The 19,475-nt window shown below is 48.1% G+C and overlaps 1 protein-coding gene across 5 annotated transcripts in view; it reads right to left on the bottom strand.

Moving 5' to 3' along the window:
- Positions 1 to 19,475, bottom strand: part of LOC134345253 (nesprin-2-like) — a 276,033-nt gene that overhangs the window by 106,466 nt on the left and 150,092 nt on the right. For all 5 annotated transcript variants that reach the window (XM_063045672.1, XM_063045636.1, XM_063045664.1 and 2 more), the window contains 7 exons: positions 18,785 to 18,886; positions 11,428 to 11,547; positions 10,836 to 11,036; positions 6,895 to 7,068; positions 5,044 to 5,175; positions 3,710 to 3,906; positions 747 to 879 (listed from right to left, as the gene is read on the bottom strand). In XM_063045672.1, the coding sequence (XP_062901742.1) occupies positions 747 to 879; positions 3,710 to 3,906; positions 5,044 to 5,175; positions 6,895 to 7,068; positions 10,836 to 11,036; positions 11,428 to 11,547; positions 18,785 to 18,886 (1,059 nt within the window). The remainder of the gene's footprint in view (positions 1 to 746; positions 880 to 3,709; positions 3,907 to 5,043; positions 5,176 to 6,894; positions 7,069 to 10,835; positions 11,037 to 11,427; positions 11,548 to 18,784; positions 18,887 to 19,475) is intronic.

Below are 19,475 nucleotides of genomic sequence, written 5' to 3' on the forward strand. Positions count from 1 at the left end.
GTGAGGAAGTTTAAGATCCAGCTGCAGATCTGAGTGCTAAGGCCCAGGTTCCGGAGCTTAGGAATCAGATTATTTGGAATGATGGTATTAAAGGCAGAGCTGTAGTCAATGAAAAGGAGCCTTACATATGCGTCTTTATTCTCCAGGTGTTCTAAGGAGGAATGTAGGGCCAGAGAGATGGCATCTGCCATTGACCTGTTGCTCTGGTAGGTGAATTGCAAAGTGTCGAGGTTGACCGGTAGGCTGTGGTTGATGTGTGCCAAAACCAATCGCTCGAAGCACTTCATAGCAATTGATGTCAGAGCCACAGGTCGATAGTCATTCAGGCATGCCACCCTGCTCTTCTTCGGCACTGAGGATATAAAGGGGATATCAGAGGTAGGTTTTTTTGCTGTTGTTGTTGTTGTGTTTTTTTTTTAAATACACACAGAGTATAGTGTGTATGTAGAACACCCTGTCAGGGGTGGTGGCAAACGCAGATACATTAGGGACATTTAAGAAACACATAAATTGAAAGAAAAATGAAGGGCTATGTGGGAAGGATGATGATAGCATGTGGCTGGTGGTCAGTACGAACTCCGTGGAATGAAGGGCCTGTTTAGTGCTGTACCTCACTTGAGATGGTTTGGCTAGATTGGAATTCACTGCCTGATTCCAGACTCTAACTTGGGAATACCGTGGGGCTGCCCTCGGAGAGGTGATGGGATTAATGCGGGAGCCCGGACCCAAGCATGACCAGTACTTACCAGGAAGAGTTTGAGCTGATTCCTTCTGCTCTCCACATTCAAGGGGACACTCAGCGACTCCTGCTTCCAGTACATCACCTGGTTCCCAGCCTGATCCAGCCACTCCTCAAAGCCACCGGATTCTCTCTGAAACCTGGGAATTTCAAGGGAAGCCATTATGGACATCGTAGTGGAAGAAGCGAGAGAAACAGAGGGGGGACGGAGAGATGGGGGGGGGGGATGGAGAGACAGAGTGGGAAAGTCAGAGAGGGGGTGAGAGAGACAGAGGGGGGGAGCGAGAGAGACAGAGAGGGGGAGCGTGAGACAGAGAGGGGGAGTGTGAGACAGAGAGGGGGAGTGTGAGACAGAGAGGGGGCGAGAGAGACAGACAGAGAGGGGGAGCAAGAGAGACAGACAGAGAGGGGGAGCGAGAGAGACGGGGAGCGAGAGAGACGGGGGGCGGGAGAGACAGAGGGGGGAGCGAGAGGAAGTGAGAGAGACAGAGAGGGGGAGCGAGAGGAAGCGAGAGAGAGAGACAGGGAGGCAGAGAGAGAGACGGGGGGGCGAGAGAGAGAAACGGGGGGCGAGAGAGATGGGGGGACGGTGAAAGAGACGGGGGGGACGGTGAGAGAGACGGGGGGGGACGGTGAGAGAGACGGGGGGATGGTGAGAGAGACGGAGGGAGGGGGGCGAGGAATGAACAGGGACTCTACTGTCCCTGACAGGGGGCTCCCAGACCAGACGTCACCTGGACATCATCAAGAAACTTCAATCATTTTCCAGCATTTTCCGTTCACTATCTCCCTCCCAGCCATTCCCCCTCCTCCACAGGATGAGCCTCTTCCCTCAGGTTCCCACAGCGCTGGTCAATTGTCAGGGACACAGCATTTCCTGATCACTCTCTTCATTGCTGGCCCCATCTACAGCCTGGAGTTCACGTTAGTGACTCGCGCCCCTGATGGGGAGCAGAGAGCAACATCTGGACCACACACAAGTTACAGATTCATTTATCACGTGTACATTAAAACGTACAGTGAAATGTGTTGCTTGCAGTACACAACCCAAGGATCTGCTCGGAACAGCCCACAAGTGTTCCACATCTTCCAGAACCTGCGTAGCAGGTCCACAATACTCCGAAGAACAGAAAAAGAAGCCCCATTCCTCCCAACCACTGATTCAAAATGCTGGAGGTAGGCAGCGGGTCTATGCAAGGGAATAAACAGTCAAGGTTTCAGGCTGAGGCCCTTTGGCAGGAATGGAAAGAAAATGGGAAGAATCCAGAATAAAAAGGTGAGGGAGGGGGAAGAAATACAAACTGGCAGGGGATAGGTGAGGGGGAGATGGGTGGATGGAGGGAGAGGTGAAATAAGAAGCTTTGGGGGGGTGGTGATAGGTGGAAGAGGTACGGGGGTTGAAGAAGGCGGCATCTGATAGGAGAGAGAAACAAGAAAAAAAATCTGCAGATGCTGGAAATCCAAGCAAGACACACAAAATGCTGGAGGAACTCGGCAGGCCAGGCAGCATCTATGGAAAAGAGCGCAGTCGACGTTTCCAGCCGAAACCCTTCGGCAGGACTGGAGAAAAAAAAGCCGAGGAAGTAGATTTAAAAGGTGGGGGAAGGGGAGAGCGAACCACCAGGTGATCGGTGAAACCTGGAGGGGAGGAATGAAGTAAAGAGCTGAGGAGTTGATTGGTGAAAGAGAGAGAAGGCCATGCAAGAAAGAAAAAGGGGGAAGGAGAACCAGAGGGAGGCGATGGGCTGAGATAAGGTGAGAGAGGGAATCGGGGATGGGAAATGGTGAAAGGGGGAGGGATTCGGGGAGCATTACCAGAAGTTTGAGAAATTAACGTTCATGCAATTAGGTTGGAGGCTACCCAAACAGAATATAAGGTGTTGTCCCTCCAACCCAAGTGTGGCCTCATCATGACAGTGGAAGAGACCATGGATGGACATATCGGAATGGGAATGGGAAGTGGAATTATAATGGGTGGCCACTAGGAGATCCTGTTTGTTCTGGCAGACAGAGCGTAGATGCTCGGCGAAGTGGGTCTCACCGCTATAGAGGAGGCCACACCGGGAGCACCGAACACAGTAAGTGACCCCAACAGACTCACAGGTGAAGTGTCACCTCACCTGGAAGGACTGTTTAGGGCCCTGGATGGTAGTGAGGGAGGAGGTGTAGGGGCAGGTGTGGCACTTGTTCCGCTTACAAGGATAAGTGCCAGGAGGGAGATCATTGGGGAGGGACAAATGGACAAGGGAGTCGCGTAGGGAGCAATCCCTGCGGAAAGCAGAAAGTTGGGTAGAGGGAAAGATGTACTTAGTGGTGGGATCCTGTTGGAGGTGGCGGAACTTTCAGAGAATTATGTACTGGACGCGGAGACTGGTGGGGTGGTAGGTGAAATGGATCCATTTCACATAAGTCTGCTCTTACCCCATCTTCCTGCCACCCTACCAGGGATAGAATTTCTCTCGTCCTCCACAACTTCTGACACTGGGAGGGGAAGTAATCCGATAGGAGAGGAGAGCGGACCATGGGGAAAAGGAAGGAGGAGGGGTACCAGAGCGAGGTGAGAAAAGAAGGGGAACCAGAACATGGAATGGAAAAAGAGGGTAGTGGGAGGGGGAGAAATCTGACAGGAGAGGAGAATGGACTCCTTTCCTCCCTCCACCCAGTCTTCCAACTCCAAGCACAACATCTTCACTGCAGAGTGTTTGGTCACCGGCTGAATGCCACGTGGATACTTGCTGTGTGGGAGATGGACAGAACTGTTGCCCATTAGGACAATGGGCTTGCACCAGGTCTTTCCTAACGCCGGTGCTGTGGACGGGGAGGGTTCGCACTGATACAGGAGATTCTGCAGACGTTGGAAATTTTGAGCAACACATACAAAAAGCTGGAGGAACTCAGCAGGTCAAGCAGCACCTATGGAGAGGATTAAAGAGTGAATGCTTTGGGCCAAGATCCTTCATTCACACTGACCAGTTCCACTGCTCCAGTAACGTCTCCATGCGGAGTAACTCCTGGTGGAGTCGGTTCCTCAGGGAGAGCCAAGCATCCTCCAGGGCACGGAGATGGGCCTCTAGCTCAGGGTTGTCCACCACCTCCAGTAGGGTCCTCCCGCTCCTCAGTGCCTCCTCCATCCTCGGCCAGCTGTCCGCAAGACTCTCCCGGATATGCTGCAGGGTCACAGAGAGCACGGCATTGATGGAGGGCAAGCTGGGGGTGAGGGGGAGGGGAAGAGGGAGAGCAAGGGGGAGGGAAGAGGGAGCCTCCTACCAAGCTCTGGATGAACAAGTCCCCACTGGTTCACTCCTTCCCCAGACATCTTCCAAACCCACAACCTTTCCCACATCCTCCCTCAACCAAGGAAAAGGACAATAGGGGAACCCCTGGTACCCCTCCCAGTCACACACCACCCTGTCCTGGGAAGTATATCCTTGGTCCCTCCTCCTTATTGAGTCTACACCCTGCAAAACCCTTCCCAACGCCTGTATCTATGAGGAGTGTGGTGGTTCAGAGGTGGCTCTCCCTCATCTTCTCAAGGGGCAGTTAGAAAGTTGCAATAAATACTGGTCTTCCCAGCAACCACTTCAGCTCAGGGCTCTCCACCAACTCCAGTTCCTCAGCACCTCCTCCATCCTCACCCTTTGCCCCTGTGATCCCCATCCATAGAGCTGTCTTACGACATGCGCTGGGTCCTTAGCCCCCAGACGCTTTTCCTCCAGCAGCACTCTGGTCCCAAAACATCACTAAGTTTAAGACCATAAGACAGAAGCACAGAATTGGTCTGCTCTGCCATTCAATCATGGCTGATTTATCCTCCGTCTCAAACCCTTACTCCTGCCTCCTCCCCATTGCCTATTACACCTTTAATAATCAAGAAACTATCAACCTCCTTTTTAAATATACCCAATGACTTGGCTGCTCGTGGCAATGAATTTCACAGATTCGCTGTCCTGTGGCTAAAGAAATTCCTCCTCATCTCTTTTCTAAAGGAACATCCTTCTATTTTTGAAGCTGTGCCCTCTGGTCCTAGACTCCCCCATGACAGGAAACATTCTCTCCACATCCATTCTATTGGACTTTTCAATATTCGTTAGGTTTCAATGAAATTCACCTCATCCAGAGCCGTCAAATTTTTTACACCTCTAAAAGGTCCCCCCTCGTTCTCCTAGGCTCCAAGGAATTAAAACCCAGCCTGGCCAACCTCTGCCTATAACTCAGGCCCTTGGTCAATCTTCTCTGCACGGTCTCCAGTTTAACTAGGTCTTTCCCACAACAGTCTCCTATGCAGCCCCATCAATGCGACTGACCTGAAGGGTGCCGATGACTTCAGCCACGTGCTCCTTCGTCTCCTCCACCAGCCCGACGGACGGTAGCCGGGAGCTCAATGTCTCTACCTCCTCTGTCAGAGCCTCCTGCTCGGCCTCCAGCTCAGCCCAGACCTTCCGATCAGAGGGGAGAAATTGGCACATGGCCAGTAAGCTGGCAAAGTGAGTCCAGCCACACGCTTCACTGCAGCACCAACTCCAAAAACTGTGATGGCCACAGTAACGTAGCTTTTACCACAATCGCTTATTAGTGTCAGTGACCACTGTCTGGGGTTCAATCCCCACTGCCGTGTAAGGAGTTTGGATGTTCTCCCCATGACCACATGGGTTTCCTCCAGGTGCTCCGGTTTCCTCCCAAATTCCAAAGACGTACAGGTTAGGGTTAGGGTTGTGGCATGCACGTTTATAGGTTGGCCCCAGAACATCCTCGGACTATATCAGTCATTGATGCAAACAACACATTTCACTCATGCTTTGATGTACATATGACAAACAAAGGTAATCTTTTTTTAAACCTTAATCCAGCACAAGTCATGGAGTAATACAGCACAGAAACAGGCCTTTCAGCCCATCTCATCCATGCCGACCTTTGTGTCCATCTGCACCAATACCATTGGCCCACATTAGGAGAAAGCTGCCTTGAGGGGGAAACATCCCTCAAAGATCCCCACCATTCAGGCCACACCATCTTTGCACAGCCGCCATCGGGCAGGAGGTACAGAAGCCTTAAGTCCCACACCACCAGGTCCAGGAACAGGCATTTCCCTTCAACCAGTCAGTTCCTGAATGTTACATTATGGCGTATGTGGTCACCTGGCAGAGGGCTGCCTCAGAGCTCCAGCTGTGTGCATCTGCCTTCCTGCATCCATCTCCTCCAGGTGCCCCAGCTTCCCTCTACATTAAAACTGGCATCTTAGTTCAGATCGTGCCTTGTCTGTGGATGAGCGGTAACGCGCACACGAAGTTCTGGAGATGTTGAGCAGGTCAAGCAACATCTATAAAGGGGAATAAATGGTTGACATTGCACCTTTTGTGTGAGTTGCTCAAGATTTCTGACAGCTGCAGAATCTCATGTTTAAGATGAGTGGTAAGATCTTGCCGCTGCTGATGGAATGCTATGGGAAAACCTAGCAGGAAAATGGGATTACTCTGTAAGCGAGCAGGGACTCGATGGGCTGAATGGCCATATTATAAACAAGTGTGGCAGACAGTTGTGGACCACCCAGCACAACTGTAGTCACGGTAGTTTAGCCATACGTCATAGTGTATGGTGTTAATATAGTAGCATAATAACACAGTTTGTGTCAACAACCAACACAGTCTGATGATGTGCTGAGGGCAGCCCACAAGAGACACCGTGCTCCCCACAGCAACGTAGTATACACACAACTTTCAAACCCTAACCTATACTGTACATCTTTGGAATGTGGGAGGACACCCACACGGTAATTGGAGAGCATACAAACTCCTTACAGACAGTGGTGGGAATTGAACACCAATCACTGGCGTTATAGAGCTTTATGCTAACAGTTACACTACCATTCTGCCAACCGTCCCACAGTACCAACCTCGGTACTGACCCTCCCACAGAACTGACACCCCCCACGGTACCGACCCTCCCATGGAACAGACTCTCCCACGGTCCCGACCCTCCCACAGAACCGACCTTCCCTCAGTACCGCACCCCCCACCACCACCACGGTACTGACCCTCCCACAGAAGCACCGCCCTCTCCTACAGTACGACCCTCCCACACCGTGTGCTGCGTGCCTGGGTGCAAGCCATGTGGAAGGCTGCGTCGTGCCTGTGTGTTGTGGTGGGACAGGTCCTCACCTGGAGTGCGGTCTCCATGTGCACCCCCCACCTGAGGGCCTGCGACTGTATCTCCACGTGCCTGTTCACCAGTTCCATCCACCTCTCCTTGTGCCTGGCAATCACCCGCTCTGGAACCGCCATGGAAAACTGCTCGGCAGCACTCACGTGACCCTCCAGCCTCTGGAAAAAGAGCTGCAGGAGGGAGAGAGGGGTTATCGCGGGAGGGCAGTAGAAGCTCACAGTGCCCCCGACCTTCAGACCATGCAGCCACATGCCACCGACCTTACCCCAGAACTCAACTGACCCAACTCATTCCAACTAGAAGAGCACAGAGAAAATTTACAAAGATGTTGCCAGGACTTGAGGACCTGAATTATAGGGAAAGGTTGAATAGAATAGGACTTCATTCTCTGGAGTGTAGGAGAATGAGGGGAGATCTGATAGAGATATACAAAATTATGAGGGATACGGATATGGTAAATGCAAGCAGGCTTTTTCCTCTGAGGTTGGGTGAGACTAGAACTAAGGGTCATGGGTTAAGGGTGAAAGGTGAAATATTTAAAGGGAATATGAGGGAGAACTTCTTCACTGAGAGGGTGGTGAGAGCATAGAACGAGCTGCCAGAGGAAGTGGTGTTTGCAGATTTGATTGCAACATTTAAGAGAAGTTTGTATAGGTACATGGATGGGAGGGGTATGGAGAAGTATGGTCCAGGTGAAGGTCAATGGGACTAGGCAAAATAAGAGCTTGGCATGGACTAGATGGGCCAAAGGATCTGCTTCTGTGCTGTTCTGCTCTATGACTATGACACCCTGCGTGTCTCTGTGTGAGTAGTTGTCCTTCAGGTGCCTATCAAATCTCTCCCCTCTCATCTTAAACCTGTGCTCTCCAGTTCTTGATTTCCACTTCCTGAGAGAAGAAAACTCTGTGCATTCACCCTATTATGCCCCTACTGGATGTATACACCTCAGTTTCCCAGGCTCCAAAGAATGAAGACCCAACCTACCCAAATTCCTACCACTCCATCAGCCTCTGCATCTAACTCGCCATCCTCCGCAATGTCCATCATCTCCACAGGGATCCTACCACTGAACATATCCTTACCCCTCCCACTCCCTGCTTTCCACTGGGATCACTCCCTCCATGATTCCCCTATCCATTTGCCTATCCCCACTAATCTCTCTCCTGGCACTTAATCCTGCAAGCGACCCAAGTGCTACACCTATCTATTAACCTCCTCCCTCACCTCCAGCAGAGCCCCAAGTTGTACTTCCAGGTGAGGCAACACTGCACATGCAAATCTGCTGTGTCCGACGCTACTGATGTGGCCTCCTCTACATTGGCGAGTCCCATCGTAAATTGTGGGACTGCTTCATCAAACACCTCCGGGACTTCCCGGTGGCCAAATATTTTAGTTCCGATTCCCATTCCTGTTCTGACATGCTGGTCCAGGGCCTCCTCTTGTTCCTAGATGAGGCCTCCCTTGGGGTGGAGGAGCAACATCCTATATTCCATTCGCGTAGCCTCCAACCTGATGTCGCGAATATCAATTTCTCCTTCTGGTAAAATTTTTTTTCCCTCTTCCTTCCCTCTTCTTCCGTACCTCACTCTGGCCTCTTACCTCTTCTCACCTGCCTATCTCATCCCCCAGGTCCCCTCCTCCTTTCCCTTCTCCTATGGTCCACTCTCCTCTCCTGTCAGATTCCTTCTTTTCCAGCCCTTTACCTGTCCTACCCACCTGGCTCCACCTATCATCTTCTGTCTACCCTCCTTCCAGCCACCCCCCCCCCACCTTTTTATTCTGGTGTCCTCCCCCTTCCTTTTCAGTCTTGAAGAAGAGTCTCGGCCTGAAACATCAAATGTTTGTTTCTTTCCATAGATGCTGCCTGACCTGCCAAGTTCCTCCAGCAAATTGTGTGTGTTACACTATAACTCAGTGTCATGAAGAAGGGCACGGCCTGAAACATTAACTGTTTGTTCCCCTCCATAGATGCTGCCTGACCTGCTGAGCTCCTCCATCATTTTGCATGTCTTTCTCTATAACTGAGCCCTCGAATCCTGGCACACTCAATGCCAGGAACAGCTTCTCCTCCCCCAGATTTCTGAACAGTCCGTGAACCACGAACACCACCTCATTATTCATCTTTTTCATGATTTATGTATTTTGTAACATACAGTTTGTGACATGCACTGTAAACAAATTTCAAGTCACGGTGTGCCAGTGATAATGAACCTGATTCTGATTCCCATTTCCCCATGATTCTTCTCTGCATTCTTTCAGGCTAAATTTTAACTTCCTTATAACAGGTGTCCAAAACTGACCGCAGTAGACCATGTGCAGCCTCACCAACGACTCATACAGGTGCTACATAACCTCAAACAACACACACAAGATGCTGGAGGGACTTAGCAGGTCAGGCAGCATTGACAGAAAGGTCCACATTTCCGGCCAAGACCCTTCATCCACACTGGAAAGGAAGGGGGAAGAAGCCAGAATAAGAAGGTGCGGGGAGGGGTGGAGTACACGCTCTCAGGTGATAGGTGAGACAGCTGGTGGGTAAGTTGGGGGGGGTGGGGGAGGATGAAGTGAGAAGCTGGGAGGTGATAGATGGAAGAGGTTGAGGTCTGACGAAGAAGGAATCTGCTAGGAGAGGACAGTGGACCGTGGGAGAAAGGGGAGGAAGAGGGGAGACAGAAGCAGGTGATGAGTAGGTAAAGAGAAGAAACAGGACAAAGGCAGAACCTGCATGGGGAATGTAAAAAAAGAGAAGGGGAGGAATTACTGGAAAACAATGTTCATGCCATCAGGTTGGAGGTTACCCAGACAGAGTATGAGGTGTTGCTCCTCCAACCTGAGTGTGACCTCGTCATGGCAGTAGAGGAGGTCATGGACCGACATGAGGGAATAGGAAAGAAAAGTTGAATCAAAATGGTTGGCCGCGGAAATCCTGACTTCTGTGGCAGATTCTCCTTCTGTGTCTTATGGTCTTATAAAGTGAAGGTGTTCACAAAGTCTATACCATCTACAGGCCACTATGCAATAATTCAACAAACTCGTCAGACCAAACCTGCCAAGCCCACCACCTCTATCAGGACATAACGTCCCCCTCTCCCCATCACCCCTCCAATCCCCTCCCCCTCTCCCCATCACCCCTCCCCTCCCCCTCTCTCCATCACCCCTCCAATCCCCTCCCCCTCTCCCCATCACCCCTCCCCTCCCCCTCTCTCCATCACCCCTCCAATCCCCTCCACCCCTTCCCTCCCCCCACTCCATCACCCCTCCAATCCCCTCCACCCCTCCCCCTCTCCATCACCCCTCCAATCCCCTCCCCCCTCTCCATCACCCCTCCAATCCCCTCCCCCTCTCCCCATCATCCTTCACCCTCTCCCCCTCTCCCCTCCCCCTCTCCCTCTCTCCATCACCCCTCCCCTCCCCCTCTCTCCGTCACCACTCCAATCCCCTCCTCCTCTCTCCATCACCCCTCCAATCCCCTCCCCCTCTCCCCATCATCCTTCATCCTCTCCCCCTCTCCCCTCTCTCCATAACCCCTCCCCTCCCCCCACTCTCCATCACCCCTCCAATCCCCTCCCTCTCTCTCCATCACCCCTCCAATCCCCTCCCTCTCTCTCCATCACCCCTCCAATCCCCTCCACCCCTCCCCTCCCCCCACTCTCCATCACCCCTCCAATCCCCTCCCCCTCTCCCCATCATCCTTCACCCTCTCCCCCTCCCCTCTCTCCATCACCCCACCCCTCCCCCTCTCCCCATCACCCCTCCAATCCCCTCCCTCTCTCTCCATCACCCCTCCAATCTCCTCCCCCTCTCCCCATCACCCCTCCAATCCCCTCCCTCTCTCTCCATCACCCCTCCAATCCCCTCCCCCTCTCCCCATCACCCCTCCTCTCCAATGTATAATGGAGACACGGCCAGGATGACAGTAGTGACTCGAGGGAGGTACCTTGTATCGCTGCAGGTGGGTCTGTAGTTCACTGATGCTCCGGAACAGAAGAGGTTCATCTGGGCTAGCAGTCACCTGCTCGCTCTCCAGTAGGGAGGCAAGACCTTGCAGGAGCCCTTGGTGCTGACGTCCCAGCAGCAGGCAGTGCTGAATCTCCCTCCTCTGCTCGCCCACCCATGTCCAGCTGTCCTCCAGTGCCTCCTTCAGGGCAGAGCAATGGCAGGTCAGAGACCAGGACTGGGAGGTCATAGGTCATGGGTCACGTTCTGGAGTTTCACCAGACCACGTTACCTGGTTTAGGGAGACGGGGAGAGGGGAAGAGGAGAAAGGGGGAGGGCAGAGAGTGTGGGGTGGATGGAGAGAGAAACGGGAAGAATCGGATGGGGAGTGCGAGGTGGTGATGTTGGGGAGGGGGCTTCTGAGTCTAGTGTTGGTGTGGGTGATTGTCAATGCTCCTTCTGCCCAGGCTATAGGGAATGGGATTGGGAGTGGGGTCGGGATGGGACTGGGAGTCGGAATGAGATGGAGACACAGTGCGGGGGTGGGGGTGGTTGAGGAAGGGGCAGGGTTATCCCGTCACTAGCGTCTGTACCTCCAGCACGTTGACCTCCTGCTCCCAGCAGGGACCTGCATTCCACCGATCCATCGTGCCCCGCAGCTCCAGCAGACTCCCTTCTAACCGGAGCAGCTCAGCCGCCAGCCCCTCCACCACCTGCGACAGGGCGGAGAGATGGGCGTCAGTGGGGAAGGAGGAGGGTAGGTCGGAGAAAGGGGGTTAGAGAAAGAGCGAGGGGGAGGAGGGGGTGGGGAGACGGGCATGGAGAGAGGGGGAGGAGGGGGCAGGGAGAAATGGAATGCAGGGAGAGAGGGGGTGGAGGGGTAGAGAGGGGAGACAGGAGAGAAGGGGCGGAGAGAGAGGGGGCGTACAGGGAGGGGGGAGAGGGGAGTAAGGGGGGAGAGAGAGGGGTACAGGGTGAGATCTCGTTATTTCTCAGAGTTGCAACTTCTCCATTCACTATAATAATCAAATTCTCTCTACTACAACATTGATATTGAAAAATTCTTATGCTCCCCACCCCCATCACTGTAGCTATGAGATTCAGACACACAACTCAAGCAGACAGAATTTTGTCTGAAACCCAATTCGAGCATCTCCTGTGTCTGGCCTGTCACGTGGCTGGCCGGGTACAGTTGGCATTGAGTGAATCGTCCACCACTCACTGGCTCCAAGTCATTCTGAATGCAGGGAGTGGGCAACACATTGATACACCCGGCCCACACGGCTCTCAGGGAAGTAACCGTGATTACCAGTGGCCCTGCAGACATGACGCCCAGCCCTCAGCAGGAAGAATACTCGGCAGTTTAAAGCAGCTCATAAACACAAAATAATCTGCAGATGCTGCAGTCAAAGCAACACTCACAACACGCTGAAGGAACTCAGCAGGTCGGGCAGCATCCGTGGAAAAGATTGGTCGACCTTTCGGGCCAGAACCTGACGAAGAGTCCTGACGAAGGGTTCCGGCCTGAAACGTCGGACGATCGTTTCCACGGATGCTGCCCGACCTGCTGAGTTCCTCCAGCGTATTGAGAGTGTTGTTTTAAGGCAGCTTCTCCCCCTCCACCATCAGATTTCGGAACAGTCCATAATCATTGTCTCACTGTTTTACCCTCATTTTGCACCAATTATTTTGTCATATATATTGTTGTTGTGATTTATAATCTACATCAAAAAAAGATTTTGGAACGAAAATTGGTAATGCCTGAAACACATATAAAAATTTTGGCAAAAAAAACATCTTAACCGCATTAATACGACCAATCAAAGTTAAATATAAGGGAAACCATTTAGATGAAAGTTGAGTAATATGGTCTATTAATGGTAAAAAGTTAGTCTTAAATAAATCTTTGTATTTACAAGTAATTTTAATCCCAAGATATGAAAAGTAATTATTAATCAATTTAAATGGAAATTTATAATATAGGGGAAGATGTTTATTAATCGGAAAAAGTTCACTCTTACTAAGATTTAATTTATAACCTGAGAAAAGACCAAATTGTGCTAATAACTCTAAAACAGCAGGAATGGATCTCTCAGGATTAGAAATATATAAAAGTAAATCATCAGCATAGAGTGATAATTTATGGGACTTTAATCCCCGAGTTATCCCAGTAATATTTGAAGATTCTCGAATAGCAATTGCAAGAGGTTCTAATGCAATATCAAATAATAGGGGACTAAGAGGACAGCCTTGTCGAGTACCACGAAAGAGAGGAAAAAAAGGTGAGTTTAAAGAGTTAGTACGAACCGAGGCTACAGGGGAGTGATATAACAGTTTAATCCAGGATATAAATTTCAAACTAAAATTAAACATTTCAAGCACCTTAAATAAATAAGGCCATTCTACTCTATCAAAAGCTTTCTCGGCATCTAAAGAAATAACACACTCAGGAACATTTTGTGAGGGAGTATAAACGATATTTAACAATGTACGAATATTATAAAAAGAGTAACGACCTTTAATAAAACCCGTTTGGTCTTCCGAAATAATAGAAGGAAGTACTTTTTCTAGTCTATTTGCTAATAACTTAGAAAAAACTTTAGAATCAACATTTAATAAAGATATTGGTCTATAAGATGCACATTGAGCAGGGTCTTTATCCTTCTTTAGTATTAGAGAAATTGATGCTCTATTAAAAGATTCAGGAAGTTTACCAAGTTTCAAAGAAGCCTCAAAAACCCTACCGAGCCAAGGGATCAATAAAGAAGCAAAACATTTATAAAATTCAACGGTAAACCCATCAGGGCCAGGAGCTTTCCCCAGATTCATAGAAAAAATAACATTCTTAATCTCATCCATTGTGATGGAAGTATCTAATAAAGAAGACATATCCTGTGAAATCTGAGGGAAGTCTAACTTATCTAAAAAATCATTCATATATTTAGAATCTCGAGGAGACTCTGATTGATATAAAGAAGAATAAAAATCACAAAAGGTTTGATTAATCCCCACATGATCCAATATCAATCGATCATTTTGGTTATAAATCTGATTGATTTGAGATTTAACATAATTAGATTTCAATTGATTAGCCAGCAGCTTGCCAATTTTGTCACTGTGAACATAAAAGTCACTTCTTGTTTTCTTTAATTGGTTTACAATCGAGGACGAGAGTAGTAAACTGTGTTCCATTTGAAGTTCAGTTCTTTGTTTGTATAGCTCCTCAGAAGGAGCCATAACATATTTCTTATCAATTTCTTTAATCTTGTCCACAATTGCCATCTCCTCCTGCTTCTGTTTCTTCCTCAAAGCAACAGAATACGAAATAATCTGACCCCGAATATAGGCTTTAAAAGTATCCCAAAGAGTTGACTCTAAAATTTCTTCATTTATTTGGCAGAATAAGAATCCGAGACTGGGTAAAATACATTTATAGAAAGCTAAGAGAGATGGAGGTTTAGCATTACCTAACTTTAGATTCTATTATTGGGCTATTAATATTCGACATATGAAATTTTGGTTACTTGACCAGGACATACTATCTATTCCTAAATGGGTAGCATTGGAATTACAATCTGTTCAGGGTTATACACTTGGTTCTATTTTAGGCTCCTCTCTCCCTTTTGATTCGAAACGTCTTAAGCAGGTCTCTAACCCGATAGTTAAATATGCTTTGCGCATTTGGTTTCAATTCAGAAAATTTTTTGATCTTAATCAATTCGGGTTAGCGATTCCTATTTTAGGTAACATATTTTTTCCTCCCTCTTTTACGGATCGCGCTTTTCAAACTTGGAAGACTAAGGGTATTTTACGGTTTTTGGATTTATTTTTAGATGGTTCCCTTATGTCTTTTGAACAATTATCTAATAAATATAACTTATCAAGAATACATTTTTTTAGATATTTACAAGTTAGAAATTTCCTAAGTACTATACTTTCTTCCTTTCCAATGCCTCCTCCTACATATATTTTAGATTCGATAATTAACCTTAATCCATGTCAGAAAGGTGCATCGGCTATGATTTATAATATTATTATGAAACTTAGGAAAGCTCCATTTGATAAGATTAGGGTAGATTGGGAACAGGAATTGGGGCTTACCATTTCTGTGGATGATTGGGGGCAGATTTTACAATTAGTTAATACTTCCTCTATTTGTGCTAAACATTCCCTAATTCAATTTAAAGTGGTTCATAGAGCACATATGTCCAAAGATAAGTTAGCGCGTTTTTACTCGCATATTAATCCTTTCTGTGATAGATGTTCGGGGCAGATAGCCTCTTTAACTCATGTGTTTTGGTCTTGCCCTACTTTGGAAACTTTTTGGAGAGATATTTTCAATATTATTTCTAAGGTATTAAATATAGATATCTCTCCTCACCCTATTACTGCTATCTTTGGACTACCTAAAATTTCTAGTAATCTTTCCCCTTCAGCCCGTAGAATGATTGCATTTCTTACTTTAATGGCGAAAAGATGTATTTTACAACATTGGAAAGAGCTTAATGCTCCAACTACCTTTTTTTGGTTTTCTCAGACGATTTTATGTTTGAATTTGGAGAAAATTAGAAGTAACCTTTATGATTCTTCATTTAAATTTGAACAGATTTGGGGACCTTTTATTCGATATTTTCATTTAATGTAATATTTACCCTTCTTGTTTTTTTTTCACTGTTTTTAATGGAGGTCGGGATTGAGGACATGATTTTAAGTTTAACTCTGTTTGGTTTCAAGTTAGCCCATTGCTTTGCCTTGCTTTTAGTTAGCTGCACGGTGGGTTTTTTTGGGGGGTTTTTTTTCTTTTTTTTCCATTGATATATATAAAATTTAGTATACTATTATGTTATCTTGGTTTCTTATGTTTAAATTACATTGTTTGTAGTATTTTCTTTTTGGTATTGATATCTTTTGGAATTTTATTATACTTTAACATTGTATTAATGTTTATATGGCTTACCTTTTTTGTATACTTACTCAATAAAAAGATTTAAAAAGAAAAAAGATTTATAATCTACAGTATTTTATGTATTCCATTGTACTGCTGCAGTAAGGCAACAAATTTTATATCATTTGTCAGTGATATTAAACCCGATTCTGATTCTATTCCCAATGGACTCCCTTGTCCATTCGTCCCCCCCATCCCTCCCCACCGATCTCCCTCCTGGCACTTATCCTTGTAAGCGGAACAAGTGCTACACATGCCCTTAGACTTCCTCCATCACCACCATTCAGGGCCCCAGACAGTCCTTCCAGGTGAGGCGACACTTCACCTGTGAGTCGGCTGGAGTGATATACTGCGTCCGGTGCTCCCGATGCGGCCTTCTATATATTGGCGAGACCCGACACAGACCGGGAGACCGCTTTGCTGAACACCTACGCTCTGTCCGCCAGAGAAAGTAGGATCTCCCAGTGGCCACACATTTTAATTCCACGTCCCATTCCCATTCAGATATGTCTGTCCACGGCCTCCTCTACTGTAAAGATGAAGCCACACTCAGATTGGAGAAACAACACCTTATATTCCGTCTGGGTAGCCTCCAACCTGATGGCATGAACATCGACTTCTCAAACTTCTGCTAATGTCCCACCTCCCCCTCGTACCCTATCCATTATTTATTTATATACACACATTCTTTTTCTCTCTCTCCTTTTTCTCCCTCTGTCCCCTCTCACTATACCCCTTGCCCATCCTCCAGGCTTTTTCCCCCCTCCCCCTTTTCCTTCTCCCTAGGCCTCCTGTCCCATGATCCTCTCGTATCCCCTTTTGCCTATCACCTGTCCAGTTCTTGGCTCCATCCCTCCCCCTCCTGTCTTCTCCTATCATTTTGGATCTCCCCCTCCCCCTCCCACTTTCAAATCTCTTACTCACTCTTCCTTCAGTTAGTCCTGACGAAAGGTTTCGGCCTGAAACGTCAACTGTACCTCTTCCTAGAGATGCTGCCTGGCCTGCTGCGCTCACCAGCAACTTTGATGTGTGTTGCTGAAGAGAGGGGTTAAAGATATTGGTGAACACTCCAGCTAGTTGATCAGCACAGGTCTTTAGTACTCGGCTCGATACCATATTTGAGCCTGATGCTTTCCGTGGTGAAGGGTGGGAGTATTGGATGCTGAGCTGTAGTCAATGAAGAGCATCCCAATGTGCACATCTTCACTGCCCAGGTGCTCCAGGATTGAGTGAAGAGCCAAAGAAATAGTATCGGCTGAAGGATGTTCTCATGTCGGCCTCAAAGACTGAAACCACAGGGCTGTTGGGGTCTGTGGGAGTTCACGATGGTTCCTCAATGTTTTGATGGTCAGAGTGAGCTCATCTGGAAGCAAAGCACTATTGTCACCTATGTCACTTGGTTTCATGTTGTAGGAGGTAATAGCATTCAAGCCCTGCCACAGCTGTCGAGCATCATTCAGTGATTCAAGTTTGGTCCAGCATTGACATTTGGCACGTGAGATGGTGCTCCTGGAGGTCACACCCGGAGCTCTTGTATTTTACTTGGTCGGCAGACTTGAATGCCACTGATGGGGCCCTCAGCAGATTGCAGATCTCATGTTCATCCAGGGTTTCTGGTTGGGGAAGACTCAATGATTTTGTGGGAACACACTCATCTACGACTGTTTTCATAAAGTCCATACAAGTATAGTATATTCATTCAGATCCTCCAAAGAGTCCTTGAACACGGTCCAATCCACCGATTCGAATCAATCCCATAGGCACTTCCCTGCCTCCCACGACCACCTCTTTGTTGTCCTAGCTATTTAGCCTCTGCCTGTATGTAGGTAGAAGGACTGCCAAGTGATCAGATTTGCCAAAATGCAATCCAGGCATGGAATGGTAGCCATTCCTAATCATCGTGTAGCAGTGGTCAAGTGTGTTGGGATCCCTACTGCAGGTGATAAGTTGATGAGATGATTGAGCAGAGATCTCCATGATAGCCTTCCTTGCTGTCCACTACACCCCCAATCTTGGTGTCATCTGCAAATCTGCCAATCCAGTTAACCACATTATCATCCAGATCATTGACATAGATGACAAACAACAAGTGACCCAGCACTGAATCCTGCAGCACTCCACTAGTCACAGGTCTCCAGTCAGAGAGGCAACCGTCTACTACCACTCTCACCTTCTCCCACAAAGCTAATGTCTAATCAAATTTACAACTCCTTCTGAATGCTGAGTGACTGAACCTTCTTCACCAGTCTCCCATGGAGTCCATGAAGGGAAGCCTGGTTTCCATGATGTGCTGAGTTTTAACCTAACTCAAAGATCAATCTAACTTGTCCATCCCACACTGCCCTCATTTTTTTATCATCCATGTGCCTACCTAGTTTCTTAAATACCTCTACCACCACTCACCCCTAGCAGGGTATTCCACACACTTATCATTCTCTGTATATTAAAAAAAAAACCCTCTAACATCCCACTTACACTTTTTTCCAATCACCTTAAAATTATGCCCTCTCATATTAGCCATTTCCACCCTGGAAAATATCTCTGGCTATCCGCTTGATCTGCGGCTCTTTTCATCTTGCACATCTCTGTCAAGTCACCTCACATCTTCCTTCACTACAAAGAAAAACCCGAGCTCGTTCAACCTATCCTCATAAGCCAATGCGCTCCAATCCAGGCAGCATCCTGGTAAATCTCCTCTGCATCCTCTCTAAAGCTTCTACATCCTTCCTATAATGAGGTGGTCAGAACTGAGCACAGTATTCCAAGAGTGGTCTCACCAGAGTTTTATAGCGCTGCAGTATTACCTCGCTAACAACCCTATCAACTTGCCTAATGAAGGCCAACATACTGTACACCTTCTTAACAACCCCATTAACTTGCAGATCAACTTTGAGGAAACAATGGACATGGACCCCAAGATCTACAACCCACACTTGCACAATTAGTGCCCCTGTGGAGTCTCCCTCTGGGGAAGGGTCTGAGGTGTAGCGAGGGCTGTGAGTTACCTGCAGCTGTTCATCCAGACTGCAGCCTGGAGACTCCAATAGTTGATGCTGCACAGTCATTCTCCTCTCTGACAACGCAGCCTGTAGCTGTTTCAGCTTCACCTGTAGCAGGAACATACAAACCAACAAAGAATGGCAGTTTAGCAGTTAGCGTAATGCTTTACAGTGCTTGTAATCAGGGTTCAATTCCTGCCACTGTCTGCAAGGAGTTTGTTCTCCCTGTGACCGTGTGGATTTCCTCTGGGTGTTCCAGTTTCCTCCCACAATCCAAAGACGTACATATAACCATATAACCATTACAGCACGGTAACAGGCCATCTCGGCCCTTCTAGTCCGTGCCAAACTCTTGCTCTCACCTAGTCCCACCGACCTGCACTCAGCCCATAACCCTCCATTCCCTTCCTGTCCATATAGCTATCCAATTTAACTTTAAATGACATCATCGAACCTACCTCAACCAGTTCTGTTGGAAGCTCGTTCCACACAGCTACCACCTCATGTTACCCCTAAACTTTTGCCCTTTAACTCTCAACTCATGTCCTCTTGTTTGAATCTCCCCTACTCTCAATGGAAAAAGCCTATCCACATCAACTCTATCTATCCCCCTCATAATTTTAAACACCTCTATCAAGTCCCCTCTCAACCTTCTACGCTCCAAAGAATAAAGACCCAACTTGTTCAACCTTTCTCT

The sequence above is a fragment of the Mobula hypostoma genome, chromosome 1 (genome assembly GCF_963921235.1).
Source record: "Mobula hypostoma chromosome 1, sMobHyp1.1, whole genome shotgun sequence".
NCBI classification, from domain to species: Eukaryota; Metazoa; Chordata; class Chondrichthyes; order Myliobatiformes; family Myliobatidae; genus Mobula; species Mobula hypostoma.